The 21,742-nt window shown below is 35.5% G+C and overlaps 2 protein-coding genes across 4 annotated transcripts in view; both read left to right on the forward strand.

The window, feature by feature from the left end:
- Positions 1-7,040, forward strand: part of LOC117116857 (monocarboxylate transporter 3-like) — a 9,586-nt gene extending 2,546 nt beyond the window's left edge. Inside the window, exons 2-7 of one of the 2 annotated variants that reach the window (XM_033260999.1) lie at positions 589-832; positions 1,487-1,783; positions 2,340-2,617; positions 3,514-3,739; positions 4,588-4,731; positions 5,689-7,040. In XM_033260999.1, coding sequence (XP_033116890.1) covers positions 640-832; positions 1,487-1,783; positions 2,340-2,617; positions 3,514-3,739; positions 4,588-4,731; positions 5,689-5,906 — 1,356 coding nt within the window. In that variant the 5' untranslated portion in view covers positions 589-639 and the 3' untranslated portion in view covers positions 5,907-7,040. The remainder of the gene's footprint in view (positions 1-588; positions 833-1,486; positions 1,784-2,339; positions 2,618-3,513; positions 3,740-4,587; positions 4,732-5,688) is intronic. The other variant, XM_033261077.1, reaches the window with a different exon arrangement.
- A 4,236-nt stretch (positions 7,041-11,276) lies between these two features.
- On the forward strand, positions 11,277-21,621 carry LOC117117219 (monocarboxylate transporter 13-like). 2 transcript variants are annotated; one of them, XM_033261497.1, is made up of 7 exons: positions 11,277-11,557; positions 13,787-14,021; positions 15,135-15,437; positions 15,889-16,175; positions 17,067-17,292; positions 17,484-17,627; positions 18,400-21,621. In XM_033261497.1, exons 2-7 carry the CDS (start codon positions 13,823-13,825, stop codon positions 18,618-18,620), a joined length of 1,380 nt encoding a protein of 459 aa, XP_033117388.1. In that variant the 5' UTR covers positions 11,277-11,557; positions 13,787-13,822; the 3' UTR covers positions 18,621-21,621. The 2 variants fall into 2 exon arrangements, with proteins under 2 accessions (XP_033117388.1, XP_033117460.1); XM_033261569.1 differs by lacking the exon at positions 11,277-11,557 and having other exon boundaries at positions 13,968-14,021; positions 15,135-15,220.
- Positions 21,622-21,742: the final 121 nt, after the last annotated feature.

Genomic DNA, 21,742 nt, shown 5'->3' on the forward strand with positions numbered 1-21,742 from the left:
TGGCGCAATAGATACATTTTTGTAGGAGGGATTCCTGAGCCCTTTGCCCCATCGTTACTCCACTGAGCAATAGCTTAATAAAGTTTGTAGGGAGTGAGAGAGGGGAAAACCTTGTATATTTAGGCAAGGGATCAGCCAATAATCAAGGTCTAATGGAGTTCATCCGAGCGGTTTATGCAAGGGATCAGCCAATAATCAAGGTCTAATGGAGGTTAAGTCAGGGGCTCTCACCAATGGTGGAACAAGTCTTCTGATAATGACTTTAAGCCGTACGGCCAGTGTATTTGACTCGCGTGCACTTTAAAGAACCCAGTACACCCTTCGAGAAGAATAGGGGGTGTGCTGGTCCATTCAGTCCCACGTAGGATAGTGATTAAGTTCACCGATTTGCACATCCTTTGTGCTCTTGCCTTAAGAAATGAAAATAAAATGAAATGAAGGTTTCGGAACCGACCTTAAAATCTGTTCTTAAACATGATATGTTTTTCGTGTAGGCCTATTAGGTAGGGCAAAATTACACCTATACATTTATTATTCTAGTTTGTTCTTTACAAAGTTAACACTCTAATTCTAAATGCTGCTTTTCAGGTAGAAGAATGCATTTACTAGCAGAATCGTTTTCCTCAAGTTGATCGCAGTATGGATCATAAGTCAGATTTGGCAGTACCAAGTGGTAGACGCCGTGTACGTGCTTACTGCTCAAGGCATAACCCATGGACCAAAGCTATATTTTGTTCTCTTCTGCAATTCATACATATTGGGTTTTTATACAATTTTGGACTGTTTTTTGATAAACTACGGCAGGAGTTCCACAGTAATGTTGCAATAACAGGTAAAAACAATTCTGTGTACTATCATCAGGACAGAAACAACATCAAACAAATATCAAATATGATTTATAAAGCGCCTGTTTTAGTCTTTTTTAATTTGTATTCAACAATGAAAAGCCTGCCATGTAAAAATAGGTAAAATAATAACTTACGCTATAAACAAAAATAATCATAGACATTAATAAACAAATAATACACGCTACAAGCATAAGTCTACAATTCCATAATGAAATATAATTAAGTGATTAAATGGAATGTAAACATTAGTATTTATATCTTTCCTGTTACAGTATTACCATCTACTGTGTAACTACCATTACTGAAAACAGTTACACATAATCCGTGTGTCTTTATATTTAATAAAGCAATTCAAATTTAATGCAAGTAAAATACGAAAGAATAATATACAGTATTATAGGCCTTACTCGAAGAAAGGAAATGCACGCCATCGTGTCCCAGAACGATGCCTTGTATTTCATTTCTTGGAATATGTATTGTTCTTAAGTATTTTGAAACTAATCAGTGGTCCCTCTGCCTTTGCAAAAAAACTGGTAAGGAAAAAATGCTGAACATTTCTGTAAACCATATGATTTTATTAAAATTCCTAAGTATAAAATATAATGAAATCTAAGTTGCTTTTATTTATTTTCTTTCAGGTTGGGTTGGATCTCTCAGCTACTGTCTATTTACATTTGGTACAATATTAACAACTTGGTTACTTCGCTACCTAACCTACCGCAAAGTCGCCACCATCGGCGTCTTACTTGGAAGTGTGTCGCTTTTCGTCAGTTCCTTCTCCCCCAAAATACTATACCTTATCATTTTATACGGAATCTTTTTTGGAATGAGTTCCAATGTGTCTATGTTTGTAACGCTTGATTTTATGGTCGTGCTATTTGAAGATAAACGAAGAGCCAGGGCAATGACAGTGGTAACACTCGGAGCAACTATTGGTAAGATGGCTATAAAAGCTGTAACGTATTTCCGTTGATATATAAATCCAGTGCTGGATTTCAAAGTGGGAGCCGATCTGCCCCCCCCCCACCCCAAATGTTTTCAAAAAAATGAAGAAAGAAGAAAACATACTCAAAATTAAGTACCGGTATGAGAGTGCCATTTCCGCAGTGGCGTAGCTAAAGTTTTGAAATAGGTTTAATCAAACGAAAAAAAAAATGAGTCTCGTTATTATGATTATTTATAAAATCTAGTACGCTTACAACATAGTCCTGGTGTTAAAAATTCAGTTTTTCTGTGTCTCTAAGGTCTTGTCTTCATTTGGTAATCTGCCTGTATTAAAAAAAAACAAAAAAAAAAAACTGTTTAAATATTATACTCTTGTGAATAATCGTCTAAAGTCGATCAGTCATACTCCTTGCACTGTAAGGTTCCGGATTTAATATATAAATCATGATAGGACATTATTAATAGCGTGGGTATTTATGTATATTTATACATAAATACGAACGCTATTTATAATATCCTACCATTGTTTCTTTTCTATTATTGTAGGTAATTTATCTATGAGCAACCTGGTTGAATACATTCTGGAGCAGGTTGGTTGGAGGTGGACGTTTCGAATATTTGCTGCCATTCTACTCTTGGTTGGTATAGGATGCTGCTCTTTCTTTGGTGCTCCAAATTGTGTTGAAAAAAATGTTGAAAAAAATGTGAAAAAGAAAGAATTGAAAGCTCCAAGTGGTCATTTACTTTGCTTTCCTGAAGCCTGGTTATTTAGTTTTGCAACTGTCAGTGCAGCTGTGGCTATGGCCTTTCAATATGTTAACATGGTGAGTTTTAAGATGTTTTTTTTCTCTTCAACATTGTAAAACATGGTTTTGATAGTTGCGGGGGAACTATTGAAATTAAAAAAGTAGAAAAGGCTTCACATTTATTCATGATTATGGTGGTTAAAATTAACTAGCATTTTGCGAGGCTATGATTGCTAAGGGCGTGTCCACATATTTGCAGGAGGAATACAGAAATATAAAAGGCACTCTTGTGTTAAATGTCCGTCTTCTGTATTGTTACTCTTCCCATCTTATTAGAGAGTCGCCGAACATCATCCCCTCTTGGTCCGCCCAATTATCATTATATTACTAGTCTGTGAAGCCAAGTCGTCCAAACTGCAAAGCAGGAATTCCAAATAGAAGGGGCTCAGAGAGGGACTTTCACAGATGGTGGGTACCGTACATGCTACAATACCTCAGCCCTACCATAGTTGGGGCTGAGGTAAGAAAATTTATTAATGCACCTTTAGATGGCCGGAAATGGCACTCTTATACTCAAAATTCGAGAATTTTCTTTTTTATTTCTGTAAACCGTAATACTGAATGCTGCTACATTTTAGAAAGACCTTTGCAACAGGGGTGGCGCCAGCGGCGGGGGGGGGGGGGGAAAGACAAATTACCATTTAAACAAAGAATTCTGCCGATAATTTTGATTATAATATTGAGAAAAGCAGGTAAGGTACGGTACTCCTAAAGAGGTATACATGGAGGTATACAATTTTATGCTGGGGAAAGATCCGGTTTCTTTTTCTTTTATGTTTTTTTTTTTTTTTTTTTTTTTTTTTTTTTTTTTTTTTTTTTTTTGTGGTGGGGGTGGTGGTGCCTGCGTGCTCATCTCTCGGCCCCTCTGCTCGTGCTGTAATTCTTCGTTAAGTTTATTTGTCTTTCAATGCCAGGCTAGCTTCTTTGAATTCATTGGTCTAAGCGATCAGAAGAGTGCAACTGGAATCTCGTGCAGTGCTTTTGGTGATTCATTTGCTAAAGTTCTGTTCATCATGGCCGCTCCGTGCATTTCTTTTCCTCTTATATATTGCATACCTGTCTGTTTATTGGTGTCATCTGTGTTATGCTTTGCCTTGACCCAGACTACGAACATATTTGCAGTTTTCTTCATTTCATTCTGTAAGTATCCATCAGTATTCTGTTGACGTTGATAATCAATTGAATAGGCTACAGGAGCGAAAACACTTACTACACAGTGGCGGCTCTAGGATATTTTCTGGGGGATTAGTTGTCGAACAGGGGGGACTTGAGCTCGTAGGCTCGAGCTTGGAGAAGGGGTTAAGAGGGGTTCCCCCTCCCATATGAGATTTTTTAAAGAATATCAACGTATAGATGGCAGGAAATGGCACTCTGAGACTGTGACAGACATATATTGGCTTGCTGTGGGCCTATTTTTATATGTTTATGGTCTGAATGCACGACAAGCTCTGTCCGGCGGGGGGGGGGCTTAATTCCCCCCCCCCCCTCCACCCAGCTGGCGCCGCCACTGTTACTACACTTGCATTATCATATTTAGATAACCCTGGTCATTTAGGAATCTCCTTGATTAAATCAATTCAGAACAATTCACTTGGGGTTTCAAAGGCTTTTTTCATAGATTCTACTTATATATATATATAAAAAAAATACATATAATTTCGAAGTGATTTTCTTCTCCTCGACAGTGCCTGTTCCCCTCCACTGGCGCCATCCCCCTTTTTTTTAATCATTTGCCAAAAATAATATATATATGCTAGCGCGGTAACAATTAAAATTTTTCTTCGTAAAATATAACTGATGTACACTGCTACAGAACCGTGATATGATCTGTCTTCTTTTGTGCCTTGTTCGTTAGAGCCTACTCGGGTAATGCTTAATAATTTCTTAAATATTCTCTCAATATGTAGGCCATACGTATGGTGTTATACGCAAATGTTTTTTTAATTTAACCATCATTAAACAAAGCTGTTTTGGCACTTTTTCTATAGGTTACGGTATGCCTAGAGGCATATTCAATGCACTACAGTTAGCCGTTGGTTTGGAAGTATTTGGTACCAGCAGAAGTAAAACATCTGCAAATCTTCTGTTGTTCTGGAGCGGCATTGGTTACCTCGCAGGACCGTATATTCATGGTATGTGCAAAAGTTTTGTTTTACGAGTTATCCTCACATTTAAATGTACAAAATACATTACTTGCTATAATTTATGGATTCACAGACGACGATCGTAAGTCAAAAGTGCCGGGGAGGGGGACAGGGGCCAGGGCCGCCCGTCATGAAAAAAACATTTTTAAACACATTAGTATACTTTAAAATGAGAAAACTTTGAAACACCTAAATTGTCATAGTTTTCATGGCCTTACCCCTGACTGCTTCGTAACGATTTTGAGCAGCACTCGATGACGCCCTCTTCTCCCACCTTGGTCGGGGAAATTGGACCCCCTCCCCCATCGCACAAATCCTAGCACCACCCCATCAATCGTTTCTGATGTACCGTACTGGAGCTAAACTAAACAGCCATCAAACAGATGGGAACTGAGATTTAGTGCCAGAGTGTACACTGAGAAGCAAAGGCCGCGGTATTCTTCTTTAAACCACGCCCACCTGCGCATTGGTAAAATCCTACTTAACAAATACGACCAGTCGAATAGAGAACTAACTTACTTACAAATACTTGACAATACAAAATGGCTGCATAGTTACTGTACCTCGATACAAGCTGCGTAATCAAGATTGCTTCGGCTTGTGACAGTATGGATTTTTCGTAAAAGAAACGTTTTCATCCAGTTTTTGAATTCTGTCATTTTACACTTATGTTTTGACTTTATGTATGTAAATATTATAATTAACTCTGGTTACGTTAATTTTCTTAGTCATAGAAGTCTATTTTACGAACCAGTCGAATGAAAATAATACTCAACGAAAATTCGTAGTCAACGAAATGAACCAGTCGAATATGCCCAATGTGTTGATGTTGATTTATTTTAGTAGTGAGATTATTTATTGGTTTTTTTTGATAGCAAAATCTGATTGGAAATAAATCAGAAATATAAAACAAGGTTATTTTTATTTTTTTCATATTGACTGTAGGTTCCTTGTACGATGCATCTGGTTCATACTACCCAGCTCTCTACATCTGTACTGCGTTGTTTTTTGTTTCCTCTTTCACAACGTTATTAACTCCACTTTGGCAAAAGTATTTTGCACCAGTACGTTACATGGTGGATTATAGACTTCAGAACGCTGCACAAGAATATCGACACCAGTCAACAGAACCTGTATATGAACAGATGATATCTGTTGTTTAGTACCTCAGTAGGACAAGCAAAATTCTTATATAATTATTTTTAATATAGAAATTAAGGTGCTCAATAATTTAAAAAGTCAAATTATTAATCAGTTTAAATCTCTTGTCTCCTTAAAACATTTTTTTAATGTACAGTATTGATAAAACGAAACGTATGAGTATATATAAACATTAAATATCCGTAAAACCTCGAATTGAAACCCTCGGCTTCTTTTTGTTTGCGAACTTTGGAAGGGCTTCTTTTCGAGACTACTTTTGCAAAGTAAAGAGGGGGCTTCTTTTTAAAATGAATGCTGTAAATTTTGGAATGTACAACTATCAAACAATATAAATAGGGCCACTGTAACATCCGTCTGTATACCGGCATTAAATCATCTAAACTGTATAAACCGAACCTGTTTTTAATTTAGTATTTATTTATTTATTTATTGGGTTTCATTGAAATTCATTTACAGTGTATGTAGGCCGAAAAAACCCCTTCTATCGAGGCTACTTTTGAAAATTAAAGAGGGGGCTTTAATAATTAGACCAGTAATTGCATTATATTGTTTGTAAAATTGTGCAGCAAGGCACAACACACACAGAGAACCAATGGTCTGGTGGTCAATAATTTGAATAAAATTTACTGAGAGTTAAGGCTTCGATGTCAATTTTGGTAATTAATGATTGTCTATGTATGGCCAAGCAACCGTTTATTACGTCCGATTAGTTAAACATTAATTTGAGAAATTGCATCAAAGGCGATGAGTTGTAAAAACTGTTCAAGCATGAGACAGTTGTATTCTAATTGAATTATTTACTAGGTACTGGCAATGTACTTTACGTAGAATAAGCATTTCTTTGGGATGAATCTAATGTGAATAAATATATAATACGTGTCTATATAGATGTGGGTATGTGTGTATACTAAATCAGCGCCACGTTAGCAAACATAGTTATGAACAGTACAACAGCATTAAAGGGCTAATTATATTGTACTAAAATCATAGGTAAAAATTACTATTACTATATAATTTTAGCAACCGACGCGTTAAAACCTAACATGTTAAATGTAAAATGGACCACAATTCCATAGGAAAATTATCACGCAAAGTCAAATGAAATTTCAATATAAGAGTGGCAGACTGCATTCAAATTCTGGACTATGGTATGTTTTTCTAAACGTCTAAATTTGTTTTGATAGGCCTAACCGTTTTATAGATGTAACAACACTAAGTGAATGGCTGAGTGGCAGATTTAGGTGTAGGGAGGGTAAATAGGGTGTCTAGCCACCCCTTCCCTCCAACGGCGTAGCGAGGTGGTGACGGGCCCTTTGTTTGTGGAAGATCATTGTCCGGCCCTAAAAGGCACCTGATCGGACTTAGAGACAGCCTTGGTCATACTGTATATATTTGTTATCGATTAGGGCATATTGTGCATTTCTCTGATGAAGTACCGGTATAATTATTGACAAAAAATAAAACGTACTGATGGAGTTTGACCACCTTACGTGATTCGGGAACGTGTACAATAAGTTTAATATCAAACAAAGATGTGCGTGCTGTTATTTCAATTGCATTAGAAATCGGCTACATGCTTTCAGAAAGTACTGTATGTTACTGCATGGTACCATGGTACGAAGCATACAGTATACCTGAATGAAAGAAAATAACATTGAATGTATTCAACAGACACGAACGAGGCTGTTCATGCGACTTGTTACTGGTAGTGATTTGTGAAATAGGTAGCGGTAAATTGTAATAAATAAAATAAATGATTACGGCCTCTAAAACTTAATATTATTGAAGGGGATCCTTTAAAATTTAAGAGGAATTCCCAAACTCACCCCGCTACTCCCGCTAGGTGCTTCGCACCTCGATTTTAGATTTCCGTTGAAAATACAGAGAAGTCAGGTGCTCTGTATTCCTATTATGATGTTTTTAATTTTCACTAGTAATTTTAATAAACTTTCACAGATAGGCCTATTATTTTCGGTTTGAATGTCGATTCTTTCAATAGCGTTCATAAGTTCATGATAGATGCTACACCACCCCCTTTTATGTTTTTCCTATCTACATGAAAGAAATCACAGTTTTGCAGGTCTGGTAAGTATAAATTTTAGTTTAACCATGTTTCTGTAATTCCAATTGCAGAAAATGTATGTTTTAATAAATTAAGACTTTTTTTATTTCATCAATATTATGTTTATTTATACTGCGTGCATTTATATGAAACATTGATAAGTGGTTTATGTTACACTGCGAGTAACATAACTCGCTATTGAATTCTTCGACATTGAAATATTTATATTTCAATGTTTTTCTAGTATACTATTTGAGAAAAATATTGTTAATTACCAGTATTATGTTTGTTATTTTTTTAAGTGATCGGATTAAAACTTATATTTCCAGTGATTTCAGTGATTTTTTTTTAATGGAAGCCTTCGGTCATTTGATTGTTTATACCATTTCTAGGAAATCGATATCTTTTAGTTTTTGGAATGGAAATATATCATTATCTTGTATTTTGTTATTGTTTTGGTTATTTTTAACCGGGCTAACATTAAAGGGATCAATAATAGTTGGCCTAAAATATTGTTTGGCGTTTCCATGTTTTATGTTAAAGGTAAATAGATACTTAATAATAGCAATATGTTAAATAGTATAATATTACATACATATCATTGATGTACTATTTGATACCATCTGCTTTATGTGCGGGTCTTTAATATTCTTTTTTATTTTGCACTTAAAATTACTTGCAAGTAGGCTGGTTCCTTTTGTTGAGAGATGATATCCGTCAGTTGCTAGATGATGATGATGGAGGATTTCTCCATTTCTCAAGAAGTTAGTATTGTCGCAAAAACCTAAATTCTTTACACAATCAAGCCGCATGCGATGTTTCAGTTAGCGTTTACTCTATTTTATCCGTGGTAGTCCGAGAGATATAATAACGTTGGCATCTTCATGCGCATTCGCGTAATTGTTTTAATTGCTCAACTCAAGCTAAAGGGTGATCGGCTATGAAAATGGAAAATAATGAGAAAAGCCTCTATTTTGACTATCAGCGGCTTACAGTTCATCATACAGGGAGAGTTGTTATGAAATTATCGCAGACAACAGTTGATGTTGCTCTCGTCTTACGTATGTATCTTGCATTGACAATCCGATAAAGAAATACTGTAACCACAGAACACAACCTAGCTAGGCCACTATTTTTTTTTATTTTTATAAAAATATCTTTATTCTGAATATATACATAAAACAATGACAAGAAACATATTTAAAGGATAGAAAAACAATAAATTGCCGAAAATTGGCAACTTATTTCCATTGTGGTCCTTACAAATAAACAAACAGAAACATTAAAAAACACGCCAAAATAAAGAAGTAATAAAATAAAGAAGGCCGCCTGAGGATTAACAAGCATAAAACATAAATTAAATATTTAGGTTATTTGAATTAAATATTTAGGTTATTACTATCTATGGTAGCCCTAGCTAGGGCCTACTAGCCAAGTGGCAATGGTTTATGGATTTTATACCATCCACATTTCTCAGATGTGTCTTAGAGAGGGGAGGGTGCCATGGTCACCCAGCAGCAAGAAAAATCAACAGCTGAACAAAGGGAGGATGAGCTCTTCGGCGTCAACGACCAAACATAACTTAGTTTAAGGAGTAGGAGTATATTAGCCACATATTATTTTGATATTTATATTTTTAAACTTATTTTTTCATTGTGATGTGCATAGACGCCATGACAATATGCCTTATAAGTCCACCATTATTACTATTATTATTTTTATTTCTATTGCGTGTACAGTATTGTTAGTATACCTTTTTGTTACTTTAATCCTGTCACCGCAATGTTAATAACTTTGTGGTTATTGATATACCAGTCGTAAACCAATTCCTGTATCCGTAGGCTATTAGTTTTATATTTTAAAAATGGAAATGGTATACGGTCATCCTTTTTTTTTTATTAAATTTTATTTATTTATTTATTTATTTTTTTTTTTATAGGATATAAAACATTATACTGTTAACATTAGTTGTATACTGTTAGGAAGTTTAAAATGAGAATTTGCTAGGCAAGAATTTGAGTATTTGCCGGTGTCCTGGCCTTAACGCTTCTAAAAGTGGTCAGAGATGATACATTAGTCAGATCATGGTGGTATAAAATAGTAATAGGCCTAATAATAATTTTTATACTTCATTGATCATCTCATCATAGTGGATACTAGTTAAATCTGCTGAACTTTCACTACACCCGCATTTTATCATTTGTATAAACATAATGGAATTTTAGACCTATTTCTTCTTCAAGTACCGTACCAGGTAAAACACAAAAAAGTTATGTTTTGATAAAAGGCTATCAACCATACAAAAGTTTTCATTCATTCCTCCCGGCCACATCGTCAAAAACCTGCAGCAGCCAAATGATATGAAGACATTGAGCATAATGTAATAGAAGAGATCAATTATTCTGCCAAAGATTCTAACTTTTATATCGATCCTAAAATGTACTTGATGAATTAAATTTTATTTTGCACATTATAACTCGATATAGGATTACTTTGAATCACCACACCCAACAGAATTCTGAAATGTATCTGGCTTTAACGTGCTAAGCAGACGGAAGAGGAAGAAGTAAACATTACCATCAAAGATCATCGTATTAACCAACAAATCATTGACTTTTTAATAGTTTCAGATTTTCAACCCTATTGCTTTCTTGTCATTTATTCTGACATTTCCAAGGATGGCCCATCGTATCAGCGAGGTATCTGATCGTATCTAGCGCTAGTTTGAATACATCGCCTGGAAAAGAAACACACCAGACGACAAATGGTTGTGTCCCCTGCCCCTCTCCTGCTGGCGCCACCACTGATTTCTATATCGTATCATGGTATTGTGGCTTTTATTTATTAATTGTCACTATTAAATCGCCGGCCTTGATATCACCTACAGACTGTCCAATGATTTGTGGCGCGCCCTCTTGTAAATACAGTAACTTCGTGGTTATTTGGTGGTTATTGATACTCTTGCGCGTTCTTAACTACAAAATGGCCGTATTCGACTGGTTGTTCTTTCGTTAAACCCGCCCACCTGCGCAGCGGTAAAATCCTACTTAACAAAGACGAATAGAAAACTTGTAAGTACTCGACAAAACAAAATGACTTCATAGTTACCGCGATACACGCTGCGTAGTCAAGATTGCTTCAGCTTGTGGCAGTATGGGTTTTTCGTTAAAAAAAATATTTTCATCCAGTTTTTGAATTCTGTTGGCCTACAATTATTTTTTGACTTCATGTGGGTAAATATTATAATTTTTATTTTCTGAAATTTAATCTAACTAATATTAACGCAAACGTTGTTTCTTTTGGTCACGTGGATAACTAAACGCTGATTAACGCACTCCGGTTTACGTTAATTTTCGTTGTCAACGAAGTCTATTTTACGAACCAGTCGAATCGGAAAATAATACTCAACGAAAAATCGTAGTCAACGAAATGAACCAGTCGAATACGCCCAATAACACAAAGGTTAGAGTCAAAGATACTGTATGCTAGTGCTCCGAGCACATGCTTTTGCTGAGCTTTTTAGTCCACACAAACAACAGAAAATATATTTGCAGGCTCATCATGATATTGGATCTGCCAAAATAGGAAAAGGTATTGTTTAACCGTTCATGTTTCTTTGTAATTTTAATTACTTTAATAAAAACAGTTGTTGTAGTGACTGAAGATTCAGTGAGTCCAGTGGACCCTTAAGTTTTATTATGTTAATCCCCTGATATCTTAGGCGATCGTTAACTGATTCGCCTGGTTTGTTTTTACCAGAGTCTCAATCAATTTTTAATATCGATTGCTACTATACTTGTTAATCCAGAATTTAACACAATGCAAGACTCGCCGTTTCGAACGTTTAATTCCTCCGCTTATAATTATATTTTGGTGCTAAAACTTTGCTTCGTGGTGTGTAGGGAACGATACCAAGAAATGGCTAATAACATCATCAATGCGCTCTCGTGCTGCGGTCCAAATGCCCCAACAACGAAGAGGCCCACCAGTGGCGCTTGTGGGACAACCGAGGTAAATGCCCCTACGCCCGTGCCCGGCATGGGCCCGGGATAACTAGGTTAAAATAATACAAAAAAAAAGTAAATAAAAATTATTAATCGTATACATTCATCCAGTTTCATTTCATATGTTTTTCCCACGAGAATTGTAAAGCTGACCATTTATAGGTGAACTCGTAATTCACTTTTCTTTACGCTATTAATTAATAATTATCGAATGCTTGGGCCTGGACATCGTGAATATACATACAAGGTAGAAAATACAAATAGAACTGATAGATATTCGATTATCAAATAAATACATGAATAATTTTTGAATGCTTGGGCCTGGACATCGTCAATATACATACAAGGTAGAAAATGCGAATAGACCTGATAGATATTCTATTGTCAAATAAATCCTGAATATATTAAACCAGTGGCAGATTTAAGGGGTGGCCCAATCCCCACCCTCGATTTTTTTTTTCAAAATTTAAAAATTTGGGGAAAAAATATTCTACTCAAATTTATGTTTAAGAGTGTCATTTCCGGCCATCCAGAGGTGCCATAGTCATAAATTGTCTTACCTCAGCCCTTCCCATAGTGGGGCTCAGGTAGGTAGATCCTCCATCTGTGAAAATGCTTCTCTAGAACCCCTCTATTTCAAATTCCTGGATCCGCCACTGTAAACTTTGCTACGTATGTTATGAATCATAGCTCTGCATTTGAATAAAAGGAAGGGTAGCTTTTACATTTCATGTTTCTATACTCTATTTTTCATGACTCTATAATTAAATTAGTTTCATGGTTTCCGTTTAAAGTAAATCTTGCAGCAGAAATTGAGCCTCATAGTACCGGTAGCCGGCGACAGTAGTAGTTTTAGTCAAAAACTTGACAAAAATAAGTATAGTCACTATTTAAATTTGTTAACATCCTATACTACATTGCAGGTAATATATCATTCACCTACAGCCTGTCTCTTAATTATTAATCGTATACATTCCTCCAGTTTCATTTCATATGTTTTTCCCACGAGAATTGTAAAGCTGACCGTTTATAGGTGAACTCGTAATTCACTTTTCTTTACGCTATTAATTAATAATTATCGAATGCTTGGGCCTGGACATCGTGAATATACATACAAGGTAGAAAATACAAATAGAACTGATAGATATTCGATTATCAAATAAATACATGAATAATTTTTGAATGCTTGGGCCTGGACATCGTCAATATACATACAAGGTAGAAAATGCGAATAGACCTGATAGATATTCTATTGTCAAATAAATCCTGAATATATTAAACCAGTGGCAGATTTAAGGGGTGGCCCAATCCCCACCCTCGATTTTTTTTTTCAAAATTTAAAAATTTGGGGAAAAAATATTCTACTCAAATTTATGTTTAAGAGTGTCATTTCCGGCCATCCAGAGGTGCCATAGTCATAAATTGTCTTACCTCAGCCCTTCCCATAGTGGGGCTCAGGTAGGTAGATCCTCCATCTGTGAAAATGCTTCTCTAGAACCCCTCTATTTCAAATTCCTGGATCCGCCACTGTAAACTTTGCTACGTATGTTATGAATCATAGCTCTGCATTTGAATAAAAGGAAGGGTAGCTTTTACATTTCATGTTTCTATACTCTATTTTTCATGACTCTATAATTAAATTAGTTTCATGGTTTCCGTTTAAAGTAAATCTTGCAGCAGAAATTGAGCCTCATAGTACCGGTAGCCGGCGACAGTAGTAGTTTTAGTCAAAAACTTGACAAAAATAAGTATAGTCACTATTTAAATTTGTTAACATCCTATACTACATTTCATGTAATATATCATTCACCTACAGCAGGTGGAGTTAATGATCTCGAAGTGAATAAACATCATGAGTCACACATCAGAATACAAGTTTGCTGAAAGTAAAGAAAGTGATCATCGTGAAGGCCTCTACTCGAAGTATAAACCATGGATCCAAACAACATTTTGTTCCCTTCTCGGATTTGTACATATTGGATTTTTATATAATTTTGGACTGTTTTTTGATAAACTACAGGTAGAGTTTCAAAGTAATGTTGCACTAACAGGTAAGAAAATTCCTTTTTTACAACAAACTTTTATGTCAATATTATAGGCCTATGCTGTATATTTACTTAGGCCTATTACTGACAGATGACTGTCCACCCACATAATTATGTCTATCCCTTTTATCGATAACAATGAAGACACGTCACACAAATATATACCACCAAATGTTTAACCGTAACAATGACCCTGCTCATCAGCATCATTAACATTGACTCCACGTCATGCGAGTGGGGACCACTATGACCCTGGTTTTCAACCCCCAACACGCCAAATATTTAGATCCAGCCCATGTGACATGCAAACATATATAATTTTTTCAGGCCGATTTTCAGTAGTTATGAAAAGGTTTTTCTCTCAATAGAAACATGATGACCACCTACTCTGGCAGTGTTAACAAGAGTCTCAGTCTGGCTTTTTCTAAGTGTAGCTTACTGTATCTAGTGGCATAGAGTAATGACATAGAGAGGGGGAGACTGATGAGTGTAAAGGATAAGGAGAGGGTTGATATTTCTAACCATTGGCGCGGAATCAGGAAGCAGGCTCGGGAGATATGTCATTTTGTTGAAAACAATGTTTTGAATAAGTATTTTTACAGTATGGGAGTGCCATTTTCCAGGAATCTAGAGGTGTCTATTTTTAAAATTTGCTCACCTCAGCCCCACCATGGTGTGACTTTTACAGATATCGGACTCCTTCTTCGGGAATTTCTGGCGCTGGTAATGCTTATCATAGTTCATGTTGAAAATCAAAGGCTACATTATAATAAGCATATATTAGGAAGACTTGTAGCCATAAAATAGAATGGGCGGGGCTGTCAAATTTTTCGAATTACACATTAATTGTGTCGGCCGCCGCTGGTCTCAATTGATTAGAACTGACCACCAACTTCAAAAGGTTGAATACCCGGGCACTACGATACATTAGTCTAGCTCAGGGTATACGATGAACGTGAGCCTCAAAGTATTGAAAAAGCTAGAATGAGTTGCTTTGTTTTCTGGAAGCTTTTTTTCTGTTTTTCTAGCAACAACCCTCGTGAAAGTTTCGTATAAACAAACTGAATATAGCATATAGTAGGCCTACTATTACTGAATTATTTTCTTCTTTCTTAATAGGTTGGATTGGGTCAATCAGCTATAGTTTATTTTCCTTCGGCACAATATTCTCAACATGGTTACTTCGCCATTTATCTCACCGCAAGGTAGGCATCATCGCTGTTCTACTCGGAAGTGCGTCACTTTTTGTTTGCTCCTTATCTCCAACAATAGTATACGTTATCATTTCATATGGAGTCTTTTATGGATTGAGTTCCAACATAACTATGATTGTGGCGTTTGACCTTGTAGTCAAGTTATTTCAAGATAAACAAAGAGAAATGGCAATTGCTTTGGTATTACTGGGACTCTTAGCAACAGTTGGTAAGATGTACATACTCAATCATGTAAATGAAAATTCAGTAACCCAAATATATTGTTATCATTTACCATTAGTTGTTCTCTTTTTATAGTGTTTTAATTTTCTTTATTTTTTTTTTCATCGTTTAACTTCGCCCGTTTTTCTTTATATTTGACAATATAAAATAAATGTCATTCAATTTGCAATGCTTTAAGTTTATTATAAGCCTATTCAAGTTCTAAGTATATTTTATATTCATATTTGTATGTAATGTAAATACTCGACATCATTTCATTTATTTTTTTCATTTTGTTTTTTTTCATTTTGTTCAACCAGAAAAAAATAGTCAAACACAACAGTAAACGAAAAACAAACTCAGTTGATATGCAATTTTTTAACCGACAGCATTATAAAGCATCAATATAAAATATTTATTTAACATAGTTAATTCATCTCCTTTCTTATTTATTTTAGGCAATTTATCAATGAGCAACATGATTGAATACATCCTGGACCAGGTTGGTTGGAGATGGACGTTTCGAATATTTTGTGGCATACTATTAATAGTTGGTATAATATGTTGTACTTTCTATATTGCTCCAAAGACTGATGAACAATGTGTTGTTGTCCTGGACGAGAAAACAAAGAGAATTTCCAAAAGACCAACCAATGGGCACTTGTTTTGCTTCCCAGAGTTCTGGTTGTTTAGTTTATCAACTCTTTGTGTTTCGGTTGCTCTTGTATTTCAATATGTAAACATGGTGAGTCCAAATTTGGAATGCCACTTCTCTTTTATTTATGTTTGCAGAGGTTGGATTGGATTGGATTTATTCCGTGTAAACAAAATGGATAGCCCACGAAAGTCAAGAAGAGGATTTATTTCCAGTGGGGTCTTTCTGATAGTGAATGGGCGGTACACCGGGAGACAATCCCCTACTCTTTTCTGAAGAGTGTACTGCGTTCTTTAACGTGCACATGGGCCATTAATGCACACGGGACCAACGGCTTAAACGTCGCATACGAAAGACGGTGCGCTAAATTGTAACTTGTATTTCAGCCCTCCAGCTGAAACACAAGGAGAGGCAGTGGTGGAATTGAACCGGGGACCTAGAGATCTCCACGGGTCAGCGCACACACAGTGGCTACCACCAGATTAGCTGACTGAGCTAAGCTGCTCCCTCACCTCGCGGTAAATGTATAGTTGTGGTGGCGGTGGTGGCTGTGTTTGTATCTGTGGTTGCGTTGTTGTTTATGGTTGTGTTGGAGTTGTGACTGATTGAAGTAATTTATCTGGAACCAATTTTATACATTTTAATTGATTTGGTATATATTTCTATGAAGTAGTAATTGTTAAGCTTTTTTTTAAAAACAATTAAATACAAATTCGCAGCTGATATTCTCTATGTAATTAAACAAAAAACACAAATTAAATTATAGCGCGTCCACTTTTATTCGAATATTGAGAATTATTAAAGAGACTATTAACTAGGCCTATACAACATCTTGACTTGATTATAATTTATAATGTTAATTATTTCTATAGTCTATGCAGAAACATAGGTAAAAGACACATGGCTGTATCGCTTCTATACCAATGCATATACAACAGAATCAGTATTTATAAAAATGTTTGTTTTTCTACAAAAATGTAGGCTAGCTTTCTTGAATCTATAGGACTAACTGACCAGAAGAGTGCAACGGGAATTACTTTAATTGCCTGCGGTGAAGTATTTGCTAAAATTGTAATCATGGTTTTTGCTTCCTGTATTTCATTTCCGCTTATATATTGCCTACCAGTCAGTCTATTGGTGTCATCTATTTTGAGCATAACCCTGACCCAGACTAAGAACACCTTTGCAATATTTCTCATATCCGTTTGTAAGTATCATTGTTCATATTTGTTATTTTACTGCATTTTGATAGGTTAAGGTAATAACCAAGCAATCACGATATCAATTGTTCAATATTAATCAAAATCACCAATTTTAATCAATATATACCAATCAATAATATAAATTAATCAATATCAATAAATCAATCAATCGGTTAGTTATTTTGCGTACCTGTAGGCTATGGTATTCCTAGAGGCGTGTATAATGGACTTCAGTTTATATCTGCAATGGAAGTTTTTGGCGCAAGCAGAAGTAAAACATCTGCAAAAGTGGTGATGGTGTCAAGTGGCATTGGTAACCTTGCAGGGCCGTTTATTCATGGTATGCAAATACTGATAACTATAAATTATTATTTTGTGACCCAGTAGTCCTAAGCCTAAACAAACGACGGAACGGTAAATAGGGGGTCGTGGGTCACTCGAACATTATGGAAACTATAGACCTGCTTTTTAAAACTCCACATAACATTTCAGTGTTTATGTATGGTACTTTGAAAGGAATATCAGTAACGTATCCACACTTACGAAAAGGGCCAGGAAAGGGGGAGAACGGTCGTAAAAAATATATCAGTAAAAGCCAAAACGTGAGCCGCAGTCCCGTGTTGAGTTATGAGTGTCTGAACGAAAAAACAAGCAAGTCACGAAGTTTTCTTACATACAGGATGGTTTTGAACTGAGAAGGTAGCTTGTTTTCCTGTCCCAGCATCCGGGTTGCATATGTTGGAAAAATCTTTGAGAGCCGCCAGTTTTGTAGCTTTATAGGCATGATGGTATATCATATTACATCCATATGTAAGCATGTCATATTTATTTGTCAATAAATTTGACAGCGTGGACAGAGCTTTAAGCATGTCCCGATTTCATTTGACAAAAACTTGTGACATGCCTAAATATGGTCATGATGACATCACATCATGACCATATATAGGCACTTCATGACTATATATGGGCATACAATAGTTTTTTTGTCAAAGAAAATTTAATAGTGTGGACAGAGTTTTTTTTTAAAGCAAATCATGAATAATTTTAAATGATTTTCTATATTTTAAACTGTCCTACAAATACCAAAAATCTGTTTACTGGATTTTTTTCAGGTTCTTTGTATGATGCATCTGGTTCATACTACCCAGCTCTCTACCTCTGTACTGCATTGTTTTTTGTTTCCTCTTTCACAATGTTATTAACTCCACTTTGGCAAAAGTATTTTGCACCGGAACGCTACATGGTGGATTACAGACTTGAGAGTGAAGTAAAAGAGTATCAACAATGCTCAGCAGAATATGAACATTTGGAACAGATGATTACAGTTGTTTGAAATCAAACACACGTGTTGCCTCATAAATATTCGAAATAAGATAAAATAATTTGGATATTTTTAATAGATAGCATACCAGTTACATTTGTAACATAATTTAAAAGCAAGAAAGTTTATACACGTCCACACAAATAGCAGAGCAGCTTTGTGAGTCAACTATAATATTGGTTTTGTCAATATCTAGTAAGAAAAGGTATGTGTTTAACTGGTGTAAGTTTATTTTCCATGCTCAACTACTTTAATAAACACAAAGAGTTGACCGTTTGGGATGGGCCTGTGTAAGGCAAAATGTTTACTACAGATTTGTCCCTCCCAATTAATTTGAAAGAGTGTAGGTATACTGTGTGATGTGAATAGACTATATACATAATGTTATCCTTGCAGACCTGACAAAATATCTTTCTGGAGCGAGAAAGACGATTGCCGGTCATGAATCTCATGGGTTGCTCACTCAATCGCGTATTTATTTTTGCTTCGAAAATTTCAAGTTTGGGTTGGGGGCTGGTTGGGACGCAAGCTTTGTTCATAGAGGCGCTGATCCCTTCGCACCCCTTGACACGACGCTTATATCAAGTAAGATGTTAATATTACTACATATTATTTCATCATCAGTTTGTTTTTATTTAAACTGTGTTTTGAAAAAGGCTTTGAATTTTTAACCTAATATGATGATTATAACTGAATTTTGATTTAAGAGACTTGTTGCAAAGAAAAACCGTGTTGAGAATCAGAATATTTTCCTTCTCATTTCAAATCAAATTAAATATTTAAATGTTTCTAATTACATTTATTGCAAATAATTGTTTGAAAATCCAAGAAGGTATACCGGGTACTGCACCAGTTTGTAGAATAACATACACGGATTTCGACGGGAACAATACTTTTTAAAGACTTTCCATAAACAGTTCAATTCGTGGTGTATGGTACTTTGAATATAATAACGTAGGCCTATCCAAGATTTTCAGAATAGTCACTTTTGATATAACTACTTCAATACCTTGGGTTGCATTGTTGCAATAAATTTATTATCCGTCTTGCAACGCAGAATAGTATTGGATAATAATAATTTGCTTTCGGTTATTTGTTATCGGCAAGGATCTTGGGGTCCAACTTGAAAAAAGGGCGTTGAACGTTTGTTGGAAATCACCTCTGCATTATGCATTACGCTTATGCACGCATATTACACATATGCATTACACTTCGTGCACGTCCGTTCAAAGTTGGCGACGCTGGACACTTTAAAAGTTTTGGTAGAACAAGAACAGCAGTGAGTCTCTGGGGTAAACCCTTGCGCGGACCCAATTTTACCCAATGGAACCGCGTTCCTTTGTGGATTTATTATAATTACTAGAGGGTGAGCTAGCTTCGCTCGCTTACCCTCTAGTATGAACGTCGTCGCGATTAGTTTCGATTTAAAAAAGAACAATATGACCATTAAAACAAGACAGGTTGCATGGTTTGAAAGCAGTTTCTTGTAATTGTTCATAACATAAGAATTAGAAAACACTAAAATGAGATGAAACAGCAGTAGTGTTAATCGGTATATAGAGAAATATCTTGTAATCTTTCCATAATTTTCCTTGGAAAACGTTTCAGTTCGCAATAAAATTAAAATTAATATAATTCGCACTATAGATTTGTACTTGTAATTTATGCTTTTTTTTTGTATGTATTAGTTAGGATTTACTTTTGTTTTCTTCGTCTTGTGCAATCCCTTTTTAATTTCATTGCAATAAAGTTGATCGTATCCGTATTCGTATCAATCGACTGTGTTTAAAATTTGTACTTTTGGCGTTCCACATAAAAACAAATGAACGTTGAATGTATACCTAAACTAACTTAGAACTTCCCTGCTTAGAATAATTATAGTGTTTTATCCAGGAAACAGTTTCACTGTTCCCTGGTTTTATAGTTGTATTTTTGCAGGTATGATTCTGTACAGTATCCAGTGGCGGGTGGGGGCGGGGGACTCGATTGTCAGTTGAGGCGGGAGCTAAATTCGCAAAATAAGGTGATTTTTAACTACTTGACTGTGATTTTTTTGGGGGAGACTGAGGGGTACGAGTATTTTTTTGGGTGGGGCACACCCCCTAGATGCGCCACTGACAGTATTGATGAGTCATTTTGATAATCCCCAGGGTAGGCCTATACAGTGTAACGAATATATGGTCTCGAAGAAAATTATCATTCTTAGGTATAATAACTATAGTCATTAAATGTCCTATGATCTCAAAGCCTAATCCTCATGAAACATTTGTAAAAGAATAACGGAGTGATCTTCAATTTCATATGGAATAGTGTTGATAGAGTTGCCCGTAATCAAATAGTTCAAGATTATTCAAAAGGAGGGCTTCGCATGATTGATATGGGGGAGTCAGATACAAGCCCTAAAAATAACCTGGATTAGACGGTTTTCACTGACGCTCAACGGCGAATGGTGCAATTATTTTAGAAATTTAGTTTGCATTACTGATTCCAATGACATCGATGGTGGCTCCGCTACCTAAATAAGTAATATGGCTTAATGATCGTTTTTATGTTGCTGACTGCCCCGTATTATAAGGAATGGCTTAGACCATACGGTCAATGATATCATGGTGCATTTTGACTATGCACGAATTTGCCAATAAATTTAATATCAATACAAATTTTATTGATTACGGGTTGATCCGCTCAATAAATAAACCAGTAATTTTAAATATCGATTAGAACTTATCACGTTTTCCGTTTAATATTAAAGTGAATTTAAAAGACCATAAAGGGTCTAGAAGAATGTATGAGGTATTTTGTTCTAATTTGGTTTATAAGGAAAGATATAAAGAAAATGGCAGAAATAGGAATTTCAAACAACAAAAATATTTTGGAAACTCTGTCAAATGTCACTTTCAGTTGTAATAATGATGTTAAATTAAAATGGTTTCAATACAGAATCATTCACAGGATTCTAGGTGTTAAATCATTTTTATTCAGAATTGGTATATTGGAAAACAATACCTGTGAACACACTCGGAATACATACCTGTGAAAACACTCGAATACATTTTTTTCTTGTTCCTTGTTAGTTGTCATTTTGGAAATAAAGTTTTAAAATGCCTTAAAAATACTTGTAATTTAACTGTAAT

The sequence above is a fragment of the Anneissia japonica genome, unplaced genomic scaffold, assembly GCF_011630105.1.
Source record: "Anneissia japonica isolate Jap-2015-1 unplaced genomic scaffold, ASM1163010v1 scaffold287957_len1322810_cov207, whole genome shotgun sequence".
NCBI lineage: Eukaryota > Metazoa > Echinodermata > Crinoidea > Comatulida > Comatulidae > Anneissia > Anneissia japonica.

Bases quoted from the DNA above. Each gene is read 5' to 3' on its own strand.
- LOC117117219 (XM_033261497.1), top strand. From the start codon at position 13,823: ATGAGTCACACATCAGAATACAAGTTTGCTGAAAGTAAAGAAAGTGAT. The intron at 15,438-15,888 runs GTAAGATGTACA...TATTTATTTTAG, and splicing joins GGGACTCTTAGCAACAGTTG to GCAATTTATCAATGAGCAAC. The intron at 17,628-18,399 runs GTATGCAAATAC...GATTTTTTTCAG, and splicing joins TGCAGGGCCGTTTATTCATG to GTTCTTTGTATGATGCATCT.